We start from the raw sequence: 18,049 nt of genomic DNA, 5'->3' as shown, positions 1-18,049 counted from the left end.
CCATTGTGTTGCGGTCAATTTTGTGCGTAAATTGAATCCTTGAGTTCACTTGATTAAGATGTTGTATAGTATTGAGTAAGGATTCCTCGGTGCCTTGCCAGACAAGAAAAATGTCGTCTATAAAGCGACAATACAGCTTAATCTGTGCCAATGCTGTGGTTCCAAATAAATGATCTGCCTCAAATTGCGCCATGAAAATGTTTGCATATGCAGGGGCCCCTGCAAAGCCCATGGATGTTCCAGTCATTTGGGCGTAGAACCGTTGGTTCCATTCAAAATAACTATTATTCAAACAAAATTTCAATAACTGCAAGAGAAACACTTTATCTGTGGGTAGATCCTCCATTTGTAGAAGAGCCCATTCCACTGAGTCTAGTCCGGCTTAGTGAGGAATTGAGGTGTATAAAGATATTACATCTATTGTACAAAGAATCCAACTTTCATCCACCTCACCATTGATCTCCGAGATTTTAGTTAAGAAGTCACTCGTGTCCCTTATGTAAGATCTCCAATTCTGAACAAACTTCTGCAGAAAAAAATCCAAAAATTTACCGAGGGGGTCAAAAATAGACCCACACCCCGAGACAATTGGTCTACATGGTGGGTTTGTGAGGTGTTTATGCACCTTTGGGAGCATATAAAGTTTAGGGCACCGTGGATGATTCGTAGTTAAAAAACTCTTAATCTTTTCATCAATCCAATCCTGTTCAAGCGCTCCTTGCAATAGATCTTTGAGCATTGATTGCAATAATGTCGTGGGATCTCTATCCAGAAGTTGATATGTGTCTTCATCAGAAACATGCTCCTCAACTTTTGCAATATAAAAGTGCATGTCCATTACTACCATTGCACCTCCTTTATCTGCTGGTTGTATTTGTATTGTGCGGTTCTTGGCCAGAAGAACGAACTTTACAGAACCTGGCCAAGAATCGCACAATACAAATACAACCAGCAGATAAAGGAGGTGCAATGGTAGTAATGGACATGCACTTTTACATTGCAAAAGTTGAGGAGCATGTTAACATAACATAACATGTGATTCAAGCAAGAAATCAAGGAGACTCAACGAAAGAGAAGGAATCACATGGAACATCTCACGGGTGTAATTTCTGGCAAATATAAGAGGTATGTGCTTCGATATTTATACACAATATGCCCCCCAAAATGTTTTTGTGAAGACTAACAATCAACATCGTTTAATAGAACAGATATCAGGCAAGGCTTCAATAGATATACCAATGCTTAACCCAGGGGTAATTTGTTTCGACAATATGTCACACTTCAAAAAGGGGAGGTAAAAACAAATGAAACGACTAAATATAGGCACGAAGACTAGAATGTAAATCTTGCGGCCCATATTGGGTGAAAAAGCAATCAACAGCATTTAACAAAATGCAGACCAGAAGAGGCTTTAATAAATAAAACCATGCTTTTCCAAGAGGAAACTTTCAGCAATATGTCACTCACTTAAAAAAAGGGAGTGCTAGAAATAGTTTAAACATGGACGTATTGTGATGAAGCCATGATCATGACTCAACGGCGGCAATCTAGAAGCAGACAGGATTGATTGATAAAAGAGAGAGAGAAACTAATTGAAATGTTAGCAGTATGTGATTGACAGAAAACTCTTTAGAGGGCTAAAGAAACTACAAAAAACACATTTCGGTAGGGATTCGGATAATGACATACTGAGATATCATCAATGAAATCATCAATTAAAAATACCATATTCTGTTACTTGATCTTCGTGGTGTAAAAATATAGATTTTTATTAGAGTGGACGTTATGGACATGAATCTTTGGTTTTCTCATTCATACATTGAAACTGACCTGACAAGGTTAATGTTTTTGTAGAATTGTTTGATTTGTACACCATAATCCAATAGATCCAATATAAGTATTGATTCTATTTGTTGTGTTTGCCCTTTCCTTATGTTCAAATTCTTGATAATATCATCCTACTTAGGTGTGGTTTATTCCCTACTATCATGGTTGGGACAGATAATTTAGTTAAATTGTTTTGAAAAACGTTTTATACGTGATTCTCTTGCAAGCCCCTAATCCTTACTTATAGTTTATACACATGCCCACAAGGGATAATTGCCCTTTTTCTGACTTCCCATGAAACCAGCATCACTGAAAATAGTCCCTTTGTTGCTTGGCCAGTCCACCTCTTATTGGGCCCGATTCACAGAACTAACAAGACAAAATCCTAAACTTACTACCATTTTGGTATTCACAGAAGGCACTTGCTCATTTTGGTATTCACAGAAGTTAGGAGTCCTAATGTTAGGACTCCTAACTTCTGTGAATACCGAAATGAGTAAGTGCCTTCTGTGAATAACAAAATGGTAATAAGTTTAGGGTTTTGCCTTAAGTTAGTTTTGTGAATCGGGCCCTCAGTGTGTTGGTTTTGTGAAATCTTGTATCTGGGTCACATGCCAGCTCTTGATCAAGCCTCGAGGTGGGCCACGGAGACGGAAAATAATCTGTGCAAACTATGTAAAAAAGCAGACGTTTCTCTAATCCATTTAGTTTGCATTTTTGTGACGCTCTTAACGGAAACACAAAACCTGTTAAAGCAACTGTTAAATATAAGGCGTAAACGTACATGCTGGCAAGCTATTATTCGCTCTTCATACCCAAATGACCCTATTTTAAACACACACATTTGGTGAAATTCCAGATGTTGGTGGAAAAGAAACTAAACGCATGAACATTTCAGCATGAAACTGTGTCTGTGAACGTGAGTTATCTGGTATGCAATATTCCAAGTTTGTCATAACAGTTAAAGCTGTAGAATTTTATGAGTTTTGAACTAATTAATCACATATTGTTTTACACTAATTTTAATTTTCTGTGCCTAATCATTGAAATGTTTTAAGTAATCAAGCATGGATAAAGATATTACGATTAAGTAATAGTGTTTGATGTTAATCCAGCAATAATACATATAGGTGTGTATCAATATTATGGAGGCATGATTCTGTCACTGGCATGTGCCAAGGACCCCTCCTTTAACATTTTCTGCCTTTTCTTCCAGGATCCCCACTTACCCCACATTACAGATGACTCTTCAGACCCCGTTTTAGTGGAGGATCTGCCTGGTTATCCCTTACCCCCAACAGACACAGAGGAAGAACGCACGAGTGCCTTAGAAAAGAGTATGTAAGTGATTTCTCTGCATTAGAAAAATAGGGGTTTATAATTGTGTGTCCCAAGGTAGCTCAGTCTCAACTGTGCCTTCAATGAACATAGCTAGACAACCTTATTTTAGGTTACCTGATTCTGTGATCGTGGAAAGCCCAATTGTTCTAAAACAAGCAGTGTTAAAAAGTCAGTGTATTCCATATTGTTCTGGATCCCATGAGCTCGAGGGAGAGTTCTTGGTTGTCTACCTCTGTGTGTGAACATGACAACCAAATCTCACTCCAACAGAAGTAGTTAGTCATTTTCCCCGAACAAAAATAAATTACTCTAAATTCAACTAAAATTGCTTTATATTTACGTGAAAGGAATAAAAACACAGAGTGAGAGAAGAAGCTTACAATTAGCATACTATGTAAACTTGTGAATATACGTCCAGATAGTCTTGATAAAATGTTGCTATTGCATTATCTATTGATTTTTTTGTCCAAAGAACATGTTCCAGCTACCATGTACCTAGTACCTAAATTATTAACATTCAGAACGGCCAAAGAAAATATGTTCATAAATTTCATGGGGATTTGCAACCAATACCCTGAGTCAGAGTCCTTCCTAATGTAACTTCACAATATATATTTGGAGTACACCATCACCACTAAAGGGAGCCTGTGGCTCCATTAACACATAACTGATGTTTATTGCTACCTAACTCCATTTAATGCTTTATAAAAAGCCTTGAGTTTTCTGATCCATCTTCAGGAACTTTTTTCATATATGCAACAAAGTTCCACTGGAGAAGAGGCACTCATCTTGGAGAAACGCCTGTAGCTGGTGTTTTATGTAGTTGGTATTGGTCCGAGGTGAGACTACATTCTTTGACATGTCAGTGAAGATTGTCATCCTTGTGATCAGATGTAACGTGACAAATCAACTGATTTAGCGCATGCTTCCTCTGCCATCTAGCTAATCCTGAAATCTGTAATCCTAGCCCTCGCCAGTGACTGCTGGCTGTGTCACAAATATAGATTCCACTATCATTAGTAAAGCTTTTACAGATCTGGTCATCTCCTTCCGAGTGTGGTAAAAAGAAAAAAAAGGCATATTACAGCACAAATGGGAGAATCTTCTCCATAGGATTCTTGATTCTACTCAATAGTACAGAAGTATTTTAGACAAAGCTGGAGTAGTTCAATCTCTTAGATGTGTCCTAAATTCAAATGTCTAGAGACAACCTTGATTTACATGTTGCTTTAAATTAGCGCCTCATGTTAGCACATGGGATTTGCCTTCGGGTGTCCGAAGCTTGACTTACCCCGCTTCGCTTATCAGTGGCTTGTTTTTCTCTCCTTCTCTCTCTCCCCAGGTACGTCCTCATGGAACTCATTGAAACGGAGAAGCTGTATGTGGAGGACCTTGCACAGATCGTCGAGGTACTTCAGCAGGATAGATCCAAGCATGCAGGAGGGTCTCGCAATGCATTCTGAAAGACTCCAGAGGGCATTCGGTCATAACTGAGCACAACATCATTCTGTATTTAGATTTGCTTTCTTGTGTAGGGCCATGACAATAGCCTGAAATCAGGCACAAGCAATCACGCTTTTATTAAGAGTGAGGTTTGCTTGTGGACTAGTGTCTACTCTAATATGCTGATAGGCTGGGCTAGTATTTGTCTAATGGGGCACGGGTGTGCTCATAAATGTGCAATAAATTCACCTGTGTCTCCTAAATGTATTGATATTCACTACAGACGTCTACTTCATTTTTTGTTTGTGATGTTAGGCAGCCCTTCTTGTTATCAGTAATTATTGATCCATTGATTAGGAGTAAGATGACTTCAGTATTGAAGCCAGTTAAAGGGCGCAGGGGTAGAGTCAGCATGAAGTCTCTTTAAGAAGAGAACTTACTGGCTCTGTCAACACTTGGAAATTTACACTTGTGAAGGGCATTGACAAGGCTAAAGGGAGTTGTGTGCCTTGGGGAGTGCAGGGAGAAAGGTGATGTTCAAAGAGAGAGTTATTACTTGGTGCTAAAGGGAGATTGATTTACTGATGCTCAAATGCCTTCTGGGGCAGTGTGTCCATTTCTGGAGAACACTTCTGAAGTATTTTGTCCAATTATGGCGAGCACAAGTAGAGGACTGTATCCAGTTCTGTAGAACGCCTTAGTAAGATTTTGTTCAACTCTGGGATTTGGGTCGGGAAGTGGACTCCACTTTCTTGTATATTATGTTCACATCTGGAAACTGGTGGAAAGGTTTTGAAAGACCACATTTGGAAGGCTTTCCATTTCTGAAGGACACATTTGGAACATTTTGTCTAATTCTGGGTACCACATCTAAAGAACGATATTCCTTTCTCATATGTGGCTCAATATCCATTTCTGAAGGTTACATCTGTAGGAATGTGTTCCATTCTGGGGATCCCATTCTCTTGATATGATGCCCAGTTCTGGTTATCACCTCTTGAGGATTGTGTCTAGTTCTGGGGTCCACATTATGAATAGCATGTGAAACTGTCAGAGCATTAGCTATCGTGTTGTGTCTACTTCTGAAATCCACTTTTGAGGTCTGCACAAGGAAAATCGTGTTCAGTCTTGGGTTGGATCACCAGATGAATAAATGACAGACAGATGACCAAATGGTGCCTGGTTTCCTGTGAAAGGAATGGCGAGAATCTAGGCAAAGGAAGAATTAGATTGCTTAGTGAATGAACACAGTAGAAGAGATTTTATTTTTCTGCAGAACTGTATAGCCTTAATTAAAGAGTTGCTACGAGACCAGAGCAGATGGGAAAGTGAAACATAACATTAGTTAACTTGTGCAAAGGGTTTGCATTCATGCAACTTACTTCTCAAAATAGGAAACAAAAAGTAACAAGCACATTAACAGATTTAATTAAATGCCAAGGTGATACTGATGTAGAGTAGCAAAATCAGGGTCAGAACAAAGGGTGAAAATATATATTAGGTAGAGTTGCAATGTTAAATGAGAGAGGGCAGTGAACAGACTAGGTTACTTCACTGTGTCCTTTCTCCGTAGGGTTACATGGCCACGATGAACACCAAAGGCATCCCTGACGACATGAAGGGGAAAGACAAGATTGTATTTGGGAACATACATCAGATCTATGACTGGCACAAGGAGTAAGTTGGATATGTCAGTCCGGCTGTGATAATGAATGAGTGAAATGGACTGCTTCATTTGCCACATTTGCTTTGCTTTCCACCTCCACCATAGCTATGCAAATGCTCTGAGAGTTGTGCAAGCAGACGCATTTTCCGGCACATCGAAATAGATAAGCAAGCTGTGATATTGCAGTCTTCGGTTATAATGCTTTAAAATAAGTTTACGTTGTAATGTTAATCATGGTTATCCTCTCAAATTTAAGCAAAATTTCACAAGGTTGCAGAACCTACTTTATGCTCAGAGAAATCTGGATTGTCAGAAATGAAAAAATGTCTTTATTATGACTGTGTTTTCCATATTGGAGACATTATTTGGGCGAAACCTCACCAAAGTCCTACGTGTTTGCTCCCGAATGTTCTACATGTACATTAAAGAAATCAGAGTAAAAAAACAGCATCCGGAACTTGCTCCTGAACTGCAGACAAACACTATTCTACCCTGGACCATGTATTCTGCAGAGAAAAGTCAGTGTCTTACATGACTTTTACAGCAGTCTTTTTAGGTCTCGGCCTAGAGACGCACGAAGCGCGTTCTCGGCAGAGAACTATTGTAATCGTTTCAGCCGGCAAAGGAGACAAGAGCTGGGCACGCGCCCAGCATTTTCAATGGGAGAGGAGCGACAAGAGCTGGCCACGCGCGGATTCAGTCGCGCGCACGCACACGGCGCCAGCGTCTCCGCCGCGCGCCGATGACTGCTCTCTTCCTGGCCGGCTTCACGGAAGGCAGCATGCTTGTTTTGATATGTCCCTATTTTAGATGCTGATTATACTAATACATTTAATTTAATAGGTGAGTGAGAAAATATATTCGAACCTTAAGTGAGTTATAATTTAGAAGAATAGTTCATGTCAGTTTTTCTCAGGCCCTCAAGGCACTTGCCAAGTGCTGTCGGTGATGGGGTTACTTGACGGCATGTTCTTCTTTAATAAGGTTTCAAAGTGCAGTTTATTTTCCCCACCATGACTGGTGCACCCACCTGTTAAGACACTTTATCGGTGATATATTTAAATTCTCGCATTGCTGTTTATGAGTCACTGCCACACATCATAAGAATTAGTTCGGTGTTTCGTTTTTTTTTCTCCTGCAAGTTTTATGACCGGGCCTCGATATAGTAGAGAGAGGCAAAGTGCTATTAAAACTCAGCTGGCACGGGTTGGTTGCTAGGCGCAGAACCTGCTGGAGCTGCTGCAGCTGCTGCATTATCACTTCTCAGCGAGGTACCAACATACGTCTCCCCAGTTGCCATGGTTTCCGTGTAGACTGTGCCCTCTTAGAATGCAAGCGATTAGGTTTGATTGTACATTCACACCTTAAATCGGAAACCGTGGCGTTCGCATCAGCCCTGCTTCTTAGCGTGCATGGGCTCAGTGTCATTTCGCACGTCAGACTAGGAAAGGTCGTGCAGCCTTTCGTCTGAAGGGATTTAACGGCGACACAGATTCAAAGTTGTTTTGTTTTACTGCACTGGTTCTCCAAAGTCAGTCTGCAATAAGACTGACTAAACAGAAACGATGGGCGGATATTTGGACACCTGATCTTGTCGTAGCTTTCAATTGTTAACCCTAATAATATTTTATGTTTGTCATAAACACAACACCTGTTGTGTGACTAAATATCTTTAAATTAATGTAACCCAGTCGATGGTTTTTTGTAGATGCAACATCCCCTTTCTACTCGAGCATCAGTTTGGTGACGTGACTGACCGAGGATCTCTACCATTCGGTCTAAAGTCAGTTATAGAAATGCCTTTAAACAACTGATGAAAGAATGTATTCAGATTTATGCAAACTAGCTTGAATTAAAAGCTGCAGTCATGGACAGAAAGTGGCACCAGTTAAAAACAGGACATTTTATTTCGATACATGCTGTATTTTTAGTTTATAAATACACTGTTTTCTTTGTTTGCCTAAGCTCGGGTTTTTAGAACGTTGTGCCTTTTTTCTTTCGGAAGCAAACATTCTCCAATGACTGCATTATTATTTGGAACTAACCACTTATAAGGTCCCAAAGGCGAGACCTATTGGCTATGCCAATGCTTGTTTTCCATACTATGCCACACTTTGGTTATATGTCACAAAATCAGGTTATTTTTCACGCATAAAACAAATGATCATTCATTCGTACCTTTCACTGGTTGTTTCACCGTCCCCCCAGTTTCTCCCTACAACCCACTTCTCACCTCAGTTTAGCCCATTTCACTAAATACATGTTTTCTATTAGTCAGATCGCAAAGCAGTCGTATTTTTGGCCATTAATTGATTTGTGACCCAATCTACATTTTGCGATGCAACAGTTGTACGCATACGCCACAGTGCAAAATAAACCTTCAGCAGGATTTACAAAATCCTGCCTTGCCAGTATTAATGAACAGTATTAATTCTTTTTGCTAATCCTACTGAGTGAATGCAGGAATGGAATATTGAGAGGGACAGCAGACCTCTAGCCCTGCATTCACAAACTCAAAATGCTATTGTTTTCTAGGTCCAGTTCCTGGACGTGACTTTTTCAGAAACAAGCACTGGTAAAGTCAATATATCAGGCTTTTATGAAAGTGCCAAGCTGTTGGTTGCCAATGCTTGTTTGTTGAGCATTGTTAAACAAATAACATTTAAAAGCATTCAAAATTCTGAAGGAAAAGCAAACACATACCTTAAGGTATCTCTAAACTGTACACTGAATTAAGTATTTTCAGTCTTTCATGGTTTACTACTTTTCATATACCTTTCATTTCAGAAATAAATTCTAAATAGAATGCACCAAGAAGTTTAGACACACACATGCATGTATCTGAGCATGCACTCCACTCTTACGACATGTTTAGGTCCTTGCATCGACTGTCAATGGTTGAAGCAGCATGGACAGCAAATAGACCCCTTCTGCAACAGTTTTCTTGAGCCTCCGGTACAGTCACCGACATCTTTAGATCAGACAGAAATACCTGAAATGTCACACTGCTCAACTCTTTTCCTTTTCCTACATCATCTTAAATCTTTTCTGAGTTCTTTTCGTCAGCCATGGAAACAGCTCCAGTGCACAACTTCACATATGCATTGATAACTTTTAGTTATGCTGTAAAATCTTCTTTATTCCACCAGTCTGCTTTCATTACACAATTCCATATGTATGGAAAACTCGTTCAGCTTGTTGGAAACGTTTGCACAGTCATCAGTCTTGAGTTCTCCCAACTCTTCAATATTCTCAACACTTTCACCATGCATTACACTGTGTTTGTCAGCAATATATAGCTCTGGTTGAAAATCTCCTCCAGTAACCTGTCAAAAGGCACTTCACTAATCCACCTTCTCAATAACTAGAATGTGGAGATGTTAGTGTAAGTTGACAGCACCCACCTAGACTAGACATTCTTCTTCAGCCACCATTCCAGTCCACTCATGTGTTAGTGGTTCTCAACAGCAGATCTACATGGAACACTATCAGCAAGGCTGGAAAGTTTCCCTCAGCGGCAGCCTGTTCTCCCCACTTCAAGGTGCAATATCACAAGTGCCTTTATGACAGTCATATAACCTCCATAAACCAGTCCAGATGCAAATGACTTATCAATCTTCCCAACAGCTTCAATGGGTAATTCTCCATGTACATCGAGCGTATCTGGCTGTTTGCAAACCTCTAACAGGTACTAATTCAGAATCCAACAGTTTAAAAAAACTCCAAACACTTAGAACAGTCAATTGTTCATATATGTACACAAACCCTTTCTGCCATGGAAATTCTACTTCTGTCACTGCCTCAGAATCCAGAAAGTCCAAACTGGTTAAATAAGTTAAGCAAACAAATTCAGTTGTACGTCCCCTCCATACACAAGTCCAGACGAATCCTTGTAAACAGACTTGTTAACAATGAACACACAGAAATTGCATACTGATAGATCCAAAAACTGGCTTGAAACCTTTAAAAGCCATCAGCCTAGAGTCCTCCCATCCGCTACCTCAACTACTTCAGTGAAACATTTCACATGTATGTTGACATGTATATTTATTCCAGCAGCTGTGCTAGAAAACGTTCAGCCACTAGCCCAGAGGATACCAACTTCACTACAAAATTCCCACAAGCAGTCATGGAATTTCACCTCCAGTGACAATCACAAAATCTGAATACCTTGGCTCTCAGCCATCCAAATACTGATGGACTCAATGTTGCTCCGCTTCAATAAACACAAAACTAAGCCCTTCACACAAATCAGCTTTGATTCTTTGACCAAAAAACCTTTGGGTAAAAAAAATCACACCTACAATTCATTCTTTTTCCTCTTATACTTATATAGTTGTTGCTTGAACATCATAATCCTCCTAAACCCTCTGAAACACTTGTTGGGGTAGCCAGGTCTTAAAGGCTGAATTTTTGATACTGAAAATGTGACTGTGGCCCGTAGACTCGCCTCCAGAGGACATCAGAGGCTTTCATAATTTAATGGACCGGGCTGCAACAAGGTTTCACCTACCAATCTCTGTCAAGCAGTCTGACTGCTTTCTATATGACTTTAAAGAACAGACAAGGAAGCTAGTCCGTGCCATCCCCATCATTGATTTGGTAGGAAGGTAAAAAAATCATGAGAAATTCTGCTACAGTGGTGGCTGTTCTACCACGTCTTGAGAAAAAATACTGGGCTCCAGAGGATTCTCCTGCTTGACTCACAGGTCACTCAAACCAGTTTAGGTGATTTCACAAACATCTCAACGCTGCTCTAAAAATCAGTCTGCACCCATCTCTATACTTCCAGACAAAGAAGGCAGGCGCTTGGACAATATAGGCAAGAGTTTTACAGTCCAAAAGATCAATTTTCTGATGAAAAACGATGACCCCGGACCTGTCGAACTGTCTTCAGTTGGTCGGTAATGGTGATTTTTTAATGTTGAATCTTTTGATTGTAATGACTGTTGGTTGGGAATTATCACTTTTGGAACTAAAATAAGTGTGTTTAGAGTCATTTTCCTGCCCCGAAATCAGTCTGAAGAGTCTTGGTCCTCAGGAGCATTCTGTGGCTTCCCAAGCAACTAGCTAAATATTTTAAGGGACTTGCACTGTTGCAATAATTCCAGAGTAAGATTTGATGTAAAATGTGAATACGCAGAGAATAAAATCCGTTACCTACCTCTAACTGCAGTTCTCCAGTATTGGTATCTTTAATGGATTCACATGCGCCCCAACTTCCTCCCCTGAAAGGCTCCCATTATAGCTCAGGATTATATTATTCCCTCTTGTGCTTGAAAATCTGAGGGACTTGGCCTCTCCTGGGTAGGTTCTTGTAGGTTCTATAGCCTGTTTAGTTATAGTTCAAGTTTGGTCCTTTTTTAAAAAGGGCATAGATAGGCTACTAAACTGATTGTTCATTACCATTATAGCCCATGTTAGTGATACAAACTGATTTACTATGATACCGTGGGACTCCCATTTTGAGGACGGGGAAGGATTTAAGCATGTGAACCTATGAAAGATACCAATACTGCAGTTACAGGTAAGTAACTCATGTTTGAGGCATGTGAGCGCTAGATCACATGCTTTGCATTGTCTGCCATCTAGGGTTGGGTCCGGATGTTTGCACTTTGTTTTTCTTCGAAGAAGTCTTTTCCAGTCACACGGTAGGTGACTCCTACTTTCGGTGATAGTGCGCATGGGCATCGACTCCATTGTTAGATTGTTTTTTTTCTGCCATCGGGTTTGTACGTGAATTACTGCGCTCCAGTTCGATATCACTCTCGGGTTCCCCTCGGTGCGCAATCCACTACCGTCTATGGTATTGTTTCTCGATCGCATTCCCATTCTTCTAGCATCGTATCATTCAAGAAATCTTTCATTGGAAAACTTGTGGCCGGTCGTTGGACCTACCGACGTCAGGTCAGCTCGCAGTTGATGGACCGGACTCCATTTAAATTCTGTTCCGGGTGTCATGCGAAGTATCCGTTCACCGACTTGCATGAAGAGTGTAAATTGCGTCTGTCCCCGGAACACAATGAACAAGACTGCGACGCGTGCCGATCTTTTTGATCGAAGAAGACGCTCCGTGATCATCAGGCTCAACGTCAAGAGATGTGTCAACAATGCGGCTCAGCTCCCAATCACACAAAGAGCCGAAGAAGAGGAGGAACACATTTCCCTGTCCGAAGACTATTCCAACATGGAAGAAGACATTCCACAGGGTCAGCATATCGTGAGTACTGATACTCCCCTCCCCCAACTCATGCCCAAGAAAAAGGCTCCGGTCCTTCCTCTGCCTTCAGGCCAAGGTCGGCATCAAGAGCATTTTCCAAGACCCCGCCTTCGGGCTCGGCACTGAAACCCCAACCAAAGCCTTCCGGTTCGCGACCGAGTCGGCCCCATTCGGGCACTGAATCAAAATCTTCGGCACCGAAATCTAAACACGTCGTTGTTGACATCCCTGTGACACTGAAACCTAAATCTTCGGATCCGAAAACCTCGGCTCTGAAACCTTCTTCACCAAAATCATTAGCACCCAAAGACAAAACAGTTCCTCCCCAATCGAAGGAGCCTCGTTTCGACGTCCAGCCTTCCAACACAGACCTGAAACAGAAAAAACTTATCATTAACCCTAAAACTGGTGATATTCATGACAAATTGCCAGCTAAACGGTAACCAGAGATGGAGGAAGCTTACCACATTCCCCTTAAAAAGAAAAATGTTGGTACTAATCCTTCTCCTCCTCTTCACCCCCTCCCCACTTGACCCTAATTTACTCATTACTCCTACAAATTCACCACAACCACAGTCACTGGACGCACCACATGACTATAGCCCCAATGCATGGGATGATTATAATACAGATCCTAATACTGACACAGATCTATACCCTACAAAACTCTCTCCATCTGATGACAATGTAAGATTTGAGCACTTACGATCAACTTTTTGATCACCTTTGAGCACACGGGTGTTGTGGTGGAGGTGATCTTGTGTAAATACTCTTAGCATGACTCAGATATATGTTGTTAATTTGTTTATAGCCCTGATAAAGTCAGATATGCGGAGGCATCAGAACTGACGAAACACGTGTTGGCTATATGTGATCTGGAGAAGGCTATATGAGATTGGGAGAAGATTTTATCAAACATCAAGAATAAAATCATCGTGGATAAAGAAGATTGATTGGACTTTTTGTGATACACACGGTGATGTGCTCAGGACAATTTATTGTTTTTGCTACTGGACTGGTTTACTGGTCCAATTCTGGGGATATGAGTGGCTGTCCCCGTCCTTGGAGCACACTGTGTAAGTAATTTGTACCTGACTTAAGGGGATATTTGAAAACTTTTTGTGCATGAAAAGCCTTGCCACTAATCATCCTTTTTCTCTTGACGACAATGTATGGTACATAGAATTAATTAACAGGGCTGCTCAAAATCAAGGGGTTCAGCTTCACAAGGAGCCTCTTGAAGAAGATTTTCTTTTTGAGACATTAAGTTCTTCTCAAAGAGCAACTCATACACTACCCATACTTAAGGGCATGCTTAAGCACACGGATGATATTTGTAAGGCCCTTGTAAGTGCAAGGATACTAACACCGCAGGTAGATAAAAAATAAAAATCTGCACCTACAGACCCTGTCTACATTAAAGGCCTAGTTCCTTTAGACTCCCCAGTTGTTTCCAATACTCACAAAAAGGCAAAGTTTCAAACAACAGGAGATGCCCCTCCTCCTGACAAGGAGTCCAAGCTTACAGATGCCTCTAGTAAAAGAGTAGCAGCGCAGGCACCCAATTACTACTCCAATTCTTGCCAGACGAACATAAACAAAAGGCACATGAGTTAATTCAGGAAGGAAAACTAATTTCCAACACTTCCATTTGGTGTACTTTAGACGCAGCTGACACAGCAGCTCACGCTGTCAACACTAGTGTTCTTCTAAGACGTCATGCCTGGCTAAGGATTTCAGGGTTTAATCCTGACGGCCAGACTTCCATTTTAAACCTCCCCTTTGATAAAGAACACCTTTTTGGTTCTGTGGTGGATCCTCTTTAGAAAAAATTAAAAAGGACACGGTGGTCGCAAAATCCATGGGCGCTTTGCAGTCCCCGTCTAGTAGGGGTTCCTTTCGCCGCACATTTTACAGGGGGGGCTCAAACAATATATCCACAGATACCTCATCTTCCTATAAGGGCAACAATCAGGCATCCTCTTCGAGAGGTTAATTTAGAGGAGGATTTCGAGGCAATAATTGCAAGGGAAGGGGCAAAGGTAACACACCCCATACTTCCCCTGCAACAAACAAACAGTGACTTGCTTCCTCTCCCCCCTGATCATCCCACACCTGTTGGGGGACGTCTCTCTCAATTCCTTCCTGTATGGAATACAGTAACGTCAGACAGATGGGTCCTAGATATTATCCAGTCTGGTTATTGACTGGAGCTTACTGACAAAACCCCAAACATTCCTCTGCGAACACACAAAATGTCACTAGAAAAACAGGAGCTTTTCAAACAAGAAGTACACTCTCTACTGCAAAAAGGAGCTATAGAGCCCGTCCCATTACAATATCAAGGGCTCGGGGTATACTCACTGTTCGAGGCATGTGGGCTGCTAAATTCATATCTTTTGCATTAGATCGCCGCCTAGTGTTGGGTCCGGATGATCGCACATTGTTGTCCTGGAAGAGTCTTCGAAGTATCCTGAGATAGGTGGCTCCTCCCCTGGACTACAGTGCGCATGGGCATCGGCTCCATCCCCAGATTGTTTTTTTCCGCCATTGGGTTCGGATGCGGTCTCGACGTCTCTCTGTCGGAACCGAGAAAAACTAACTTTTTGACGGCCAAAAGGCCTTATTTTCTTTGCGTCGGTATTGTTTGCGCACGGTCTCGAGTTCTTCCGTCTCTTTGAGCCGGAGTCTGCGGAGTCGTATCACTCTTCGGACATCGAGGCCTTCTCATCGCAACACGACTGCAACTTTTCAGCATGGAGCGGAGCCCGTTTAAATACTGTCCCGTCTGTGGGTCGAAATACCCACATATCGATGTGCACCCGGTCTGTAACAAGTGCCTCTCGCCGGACCACAACGAGGACAACTGCATGGCCTGCTCCAGATTCAGGTCAAAGAAGGCACTCAAGCTTCGGCGCGCGGTGCGCCTTGAGGCTAGACAAGCGGCCCCAGATCCAGAAAACATCTTCGGCGAGCAAGAAGAAGAGGACCAGAGCCATCATCTTCAAATCTCCCCGCCCGAGACGGAGGTCGAGGCGGATCCGGAAGACGACGACGGAGTCGTGGGTCAAGGCCTTGAATACGTCGACGAGGTAGGGGACGTCGAAGAAGTTTATGGGGCCGCGGAAGATAGCTCAGGGGATGAGCTATGCCCCGAAGGTTACAATGATCAGGCTCGGGTCACGGGATCGCCAGTCGGCCTTACCCAAGACCCCGTACCGCAAGCCACGGCCCCGCCTTCAGGCCCGGCCTCGGACATACTTGCTACGCAGCCCGTATCGAAACCGAAACTGAAACCAACGGTATCGACTACATCTAAAATGGCCGACCCGAAATCGAAACCGAAACTTACGGACTCGAGCGTCCCTAAGATGGCGGCCGTTCCACCAAAACCACCTAAACCCGCTGCCTCATCGACTCCGTCGGCCACCGGTCCACAGAAGTCGAAGAAAACGGTCGATTCGACAGTGTCGAAATCGTCGGCAGAGGAGCTTTCCTCTAAGAAGGGAGTTCGGCACGGGTCGACCGCTGTGACGCCGTCAAAGCCCGCCAAAGCCAGCGACAAGGCTCCGGTTCCGACTGGGACTTCGTTAGTCGGACGCGTGGTGGAGACGGAGACAGCAAAATCCCACGGATCAAAGGCTGGTACCTCGACGCATCGGTCCAAGGATTCTGTGTCTGCGGCTGCCGCATCATCGTCTAAGACTCAGAAGGGCCACCAGGACGTCGGATCCGAGGGCAAGGTCAAGACCTCCTCGTCGGCGCCAAGTGCCGCTGTGAGTGACGCGTCCCCCATCGCCTCTTCACTACAGAGAATCAAGGAGAAGGCCTCTGCTACGTCGGCTCCGATGCCGTCGCCCCAGAAGCCGATGGACGTTCCGGCAAAGCCTGCTGGTAAGCTTCTCTTCCTTCTGCCGCCAAAAGAGGCGCCGAAGGCCTTTACTCCAAAATCGGCGCCAAAGAAGTCGGATTCTTCAACGTCTGGAGCACTTTCAGGTCGACTACTCGACTCAGAAGATGATTCTGAGCGTTTTATCGACGCAGACACCGGCAAATTGACCCTCTACAAGAGGAAAATCACTTCACAGCCGGTGGACTCCTATGTGATCCCCCTGAAGAAGAAAAGGCTTGCTCAGGACGCTTCAGCCCTGGTAGAACCTATCCAGCTTCCCCCTAGAAGGAGCCCAACACCTTCCCCAGAACACTCTGAGGGTGAGGGATATGGAGAAGATGACCAATACACTTTCCCCATCAATGAAGCAGATGCACAGCAAGATTCATATGATGACATAGGTGACCAAGGCACACAAAATGTGGAGCAAGACCCACAGCCTTTCAGTGCACGTGCATCCCCAACAGAAGATTCTGCAGGTTTTCATGCACTCATTGAAAGGGCAGCTGCTAATCATGATGTGGACATGCATGCTGACCCAGTAGAAGAAGACTTTCTATTTGACACTTTTTCGGTCTCTGAAAGGACAGTAAAGACACTGCCTATGCTCAAAGGGGTCCTCAAGCATGCTGCGGACATCTTTAAAGAACCTACCAGGGCGAGGGTGGTCAATCCACGTATCGAAAAAAAGTACAGACCAGCACCTGCAGACCCTGCATACATTCGGGGACAGTTGCCGCTTGACTCCCTTGTGGTCGCAAATGCTCGCAAGAGGGCCAACTCCCAAACAACGGGTGAAGCTCCTCCCCCGGATAAGGAGTCAAAAGTGCTAGAGGCAGGGGGCAAAAGGGTAGCTGCGCAGGCTGCCAATTTCTGGCGTATTGCAAATACACAGGCACTCTTGGCACGTTATGATAGGGCGCATTACGACACCCTAGAGCAAGTTTTACAACACCTGCCTCCGCAGTTTCAAGAGGGGACAAAACTGCTTATAGAGGAGGGCAAACTAATCTCCAATGCTGCCATAAAGTGTGCACTTGATGCAGCAGACACAGCAGCTAGAGCTATCAACACTAGCGTCATGCTAAGACGACAGGCGTGGCTCCGCATATCGGGGTTTAAACCAGACATTCAAACAACCATACTCAATCAGCCCGTCAATCCTGATAGACTGTTTGGTCCTGATGTTGACACCACCCTGGAAAAGATTAAGAAAGACAACGAAACTGCTAAGTCTATGGGGGCCCTACAATCTCAACAGTTCCGTGGCGACAATTTTCGTCGCTCAGGTGCACGTGGAGTCACCAGAGGACAGATGGGTCAACAGTCACAATTCTCTAGAGGTGGAGCACAATCCTCGTACCCCAAACAGAACAAAGGGGGTTACCGAGGAAACAGCACCAGAGGACGTGGCAGAGGAAACAACAACTCCCGCTCCTCTGCCCCAAACAAACAGTGACTCTCTGTCACTGCCCCCCGACCATTTAACACCTGTCGGGGGGAGACTGCAGCAGTTCCTGCCCGTCTGGAGAAACATCACCACAGACAGGTGGGTGCGACAACTTGTACAGTACGGTTATTGTCTAGAGTTAAAGTCCACTCCACCCAACATTCCACCAAGGCAACGGCCTATGTCCACAGAGCATTTGCACTTATTGCA

At 43.2% G+C, this 18,049-nt stretch overlaps 1 protein-coding gene across 2 annotated transcripts in view; it reads left to right on the top strand.

Moving 5' to 3' along the window:
• The window catches only part of ARHGEF25 (Rho guanine nucleotide exchange factor 25), an 896,541-nt gene that overhangs the window by 651,917 nt on the left and 226,575 nt on the right, over nt 1-18,049 (top strand). For both annotated transcript variants that reach the window (XM_078688964.1, XM_078688966.1), the window contains 3 exons: nt 3,044-3,168; nt 4,511-4,577; nt 6,185-6,288. In XM_078688964.1, coding sequence (XP_078545090.1) covers nt 3,044-3,168; nt 4,511-4,577; nt 6,185-6,288 — 296 coding nt within the window. The remainder of the gene's footprint in view (nt 1-3,043; nt 3,169-4,510; nt 4,578-6,184; nt 6,289-18,049) is intronic.

The sequence above is a fragment of the Lissotriton helveticus genome, chromosome 1_1 (genome assembly GCF_964261635.1).
Source record: "Lissotriton helveticus chromosome 1_1, aLisHel1.1, whole genome shotgun sequence".
NCBI lineage: Eukaryota > Metazoa > Chordata > Amphibia > Caudata > Salamandridae > Lissotriton > Lissotriton helveticus.
Note: the sequence above shows the minus strand (reverse complement) of the source record. Positions and strands in the feature narration are given on the sequence as shown.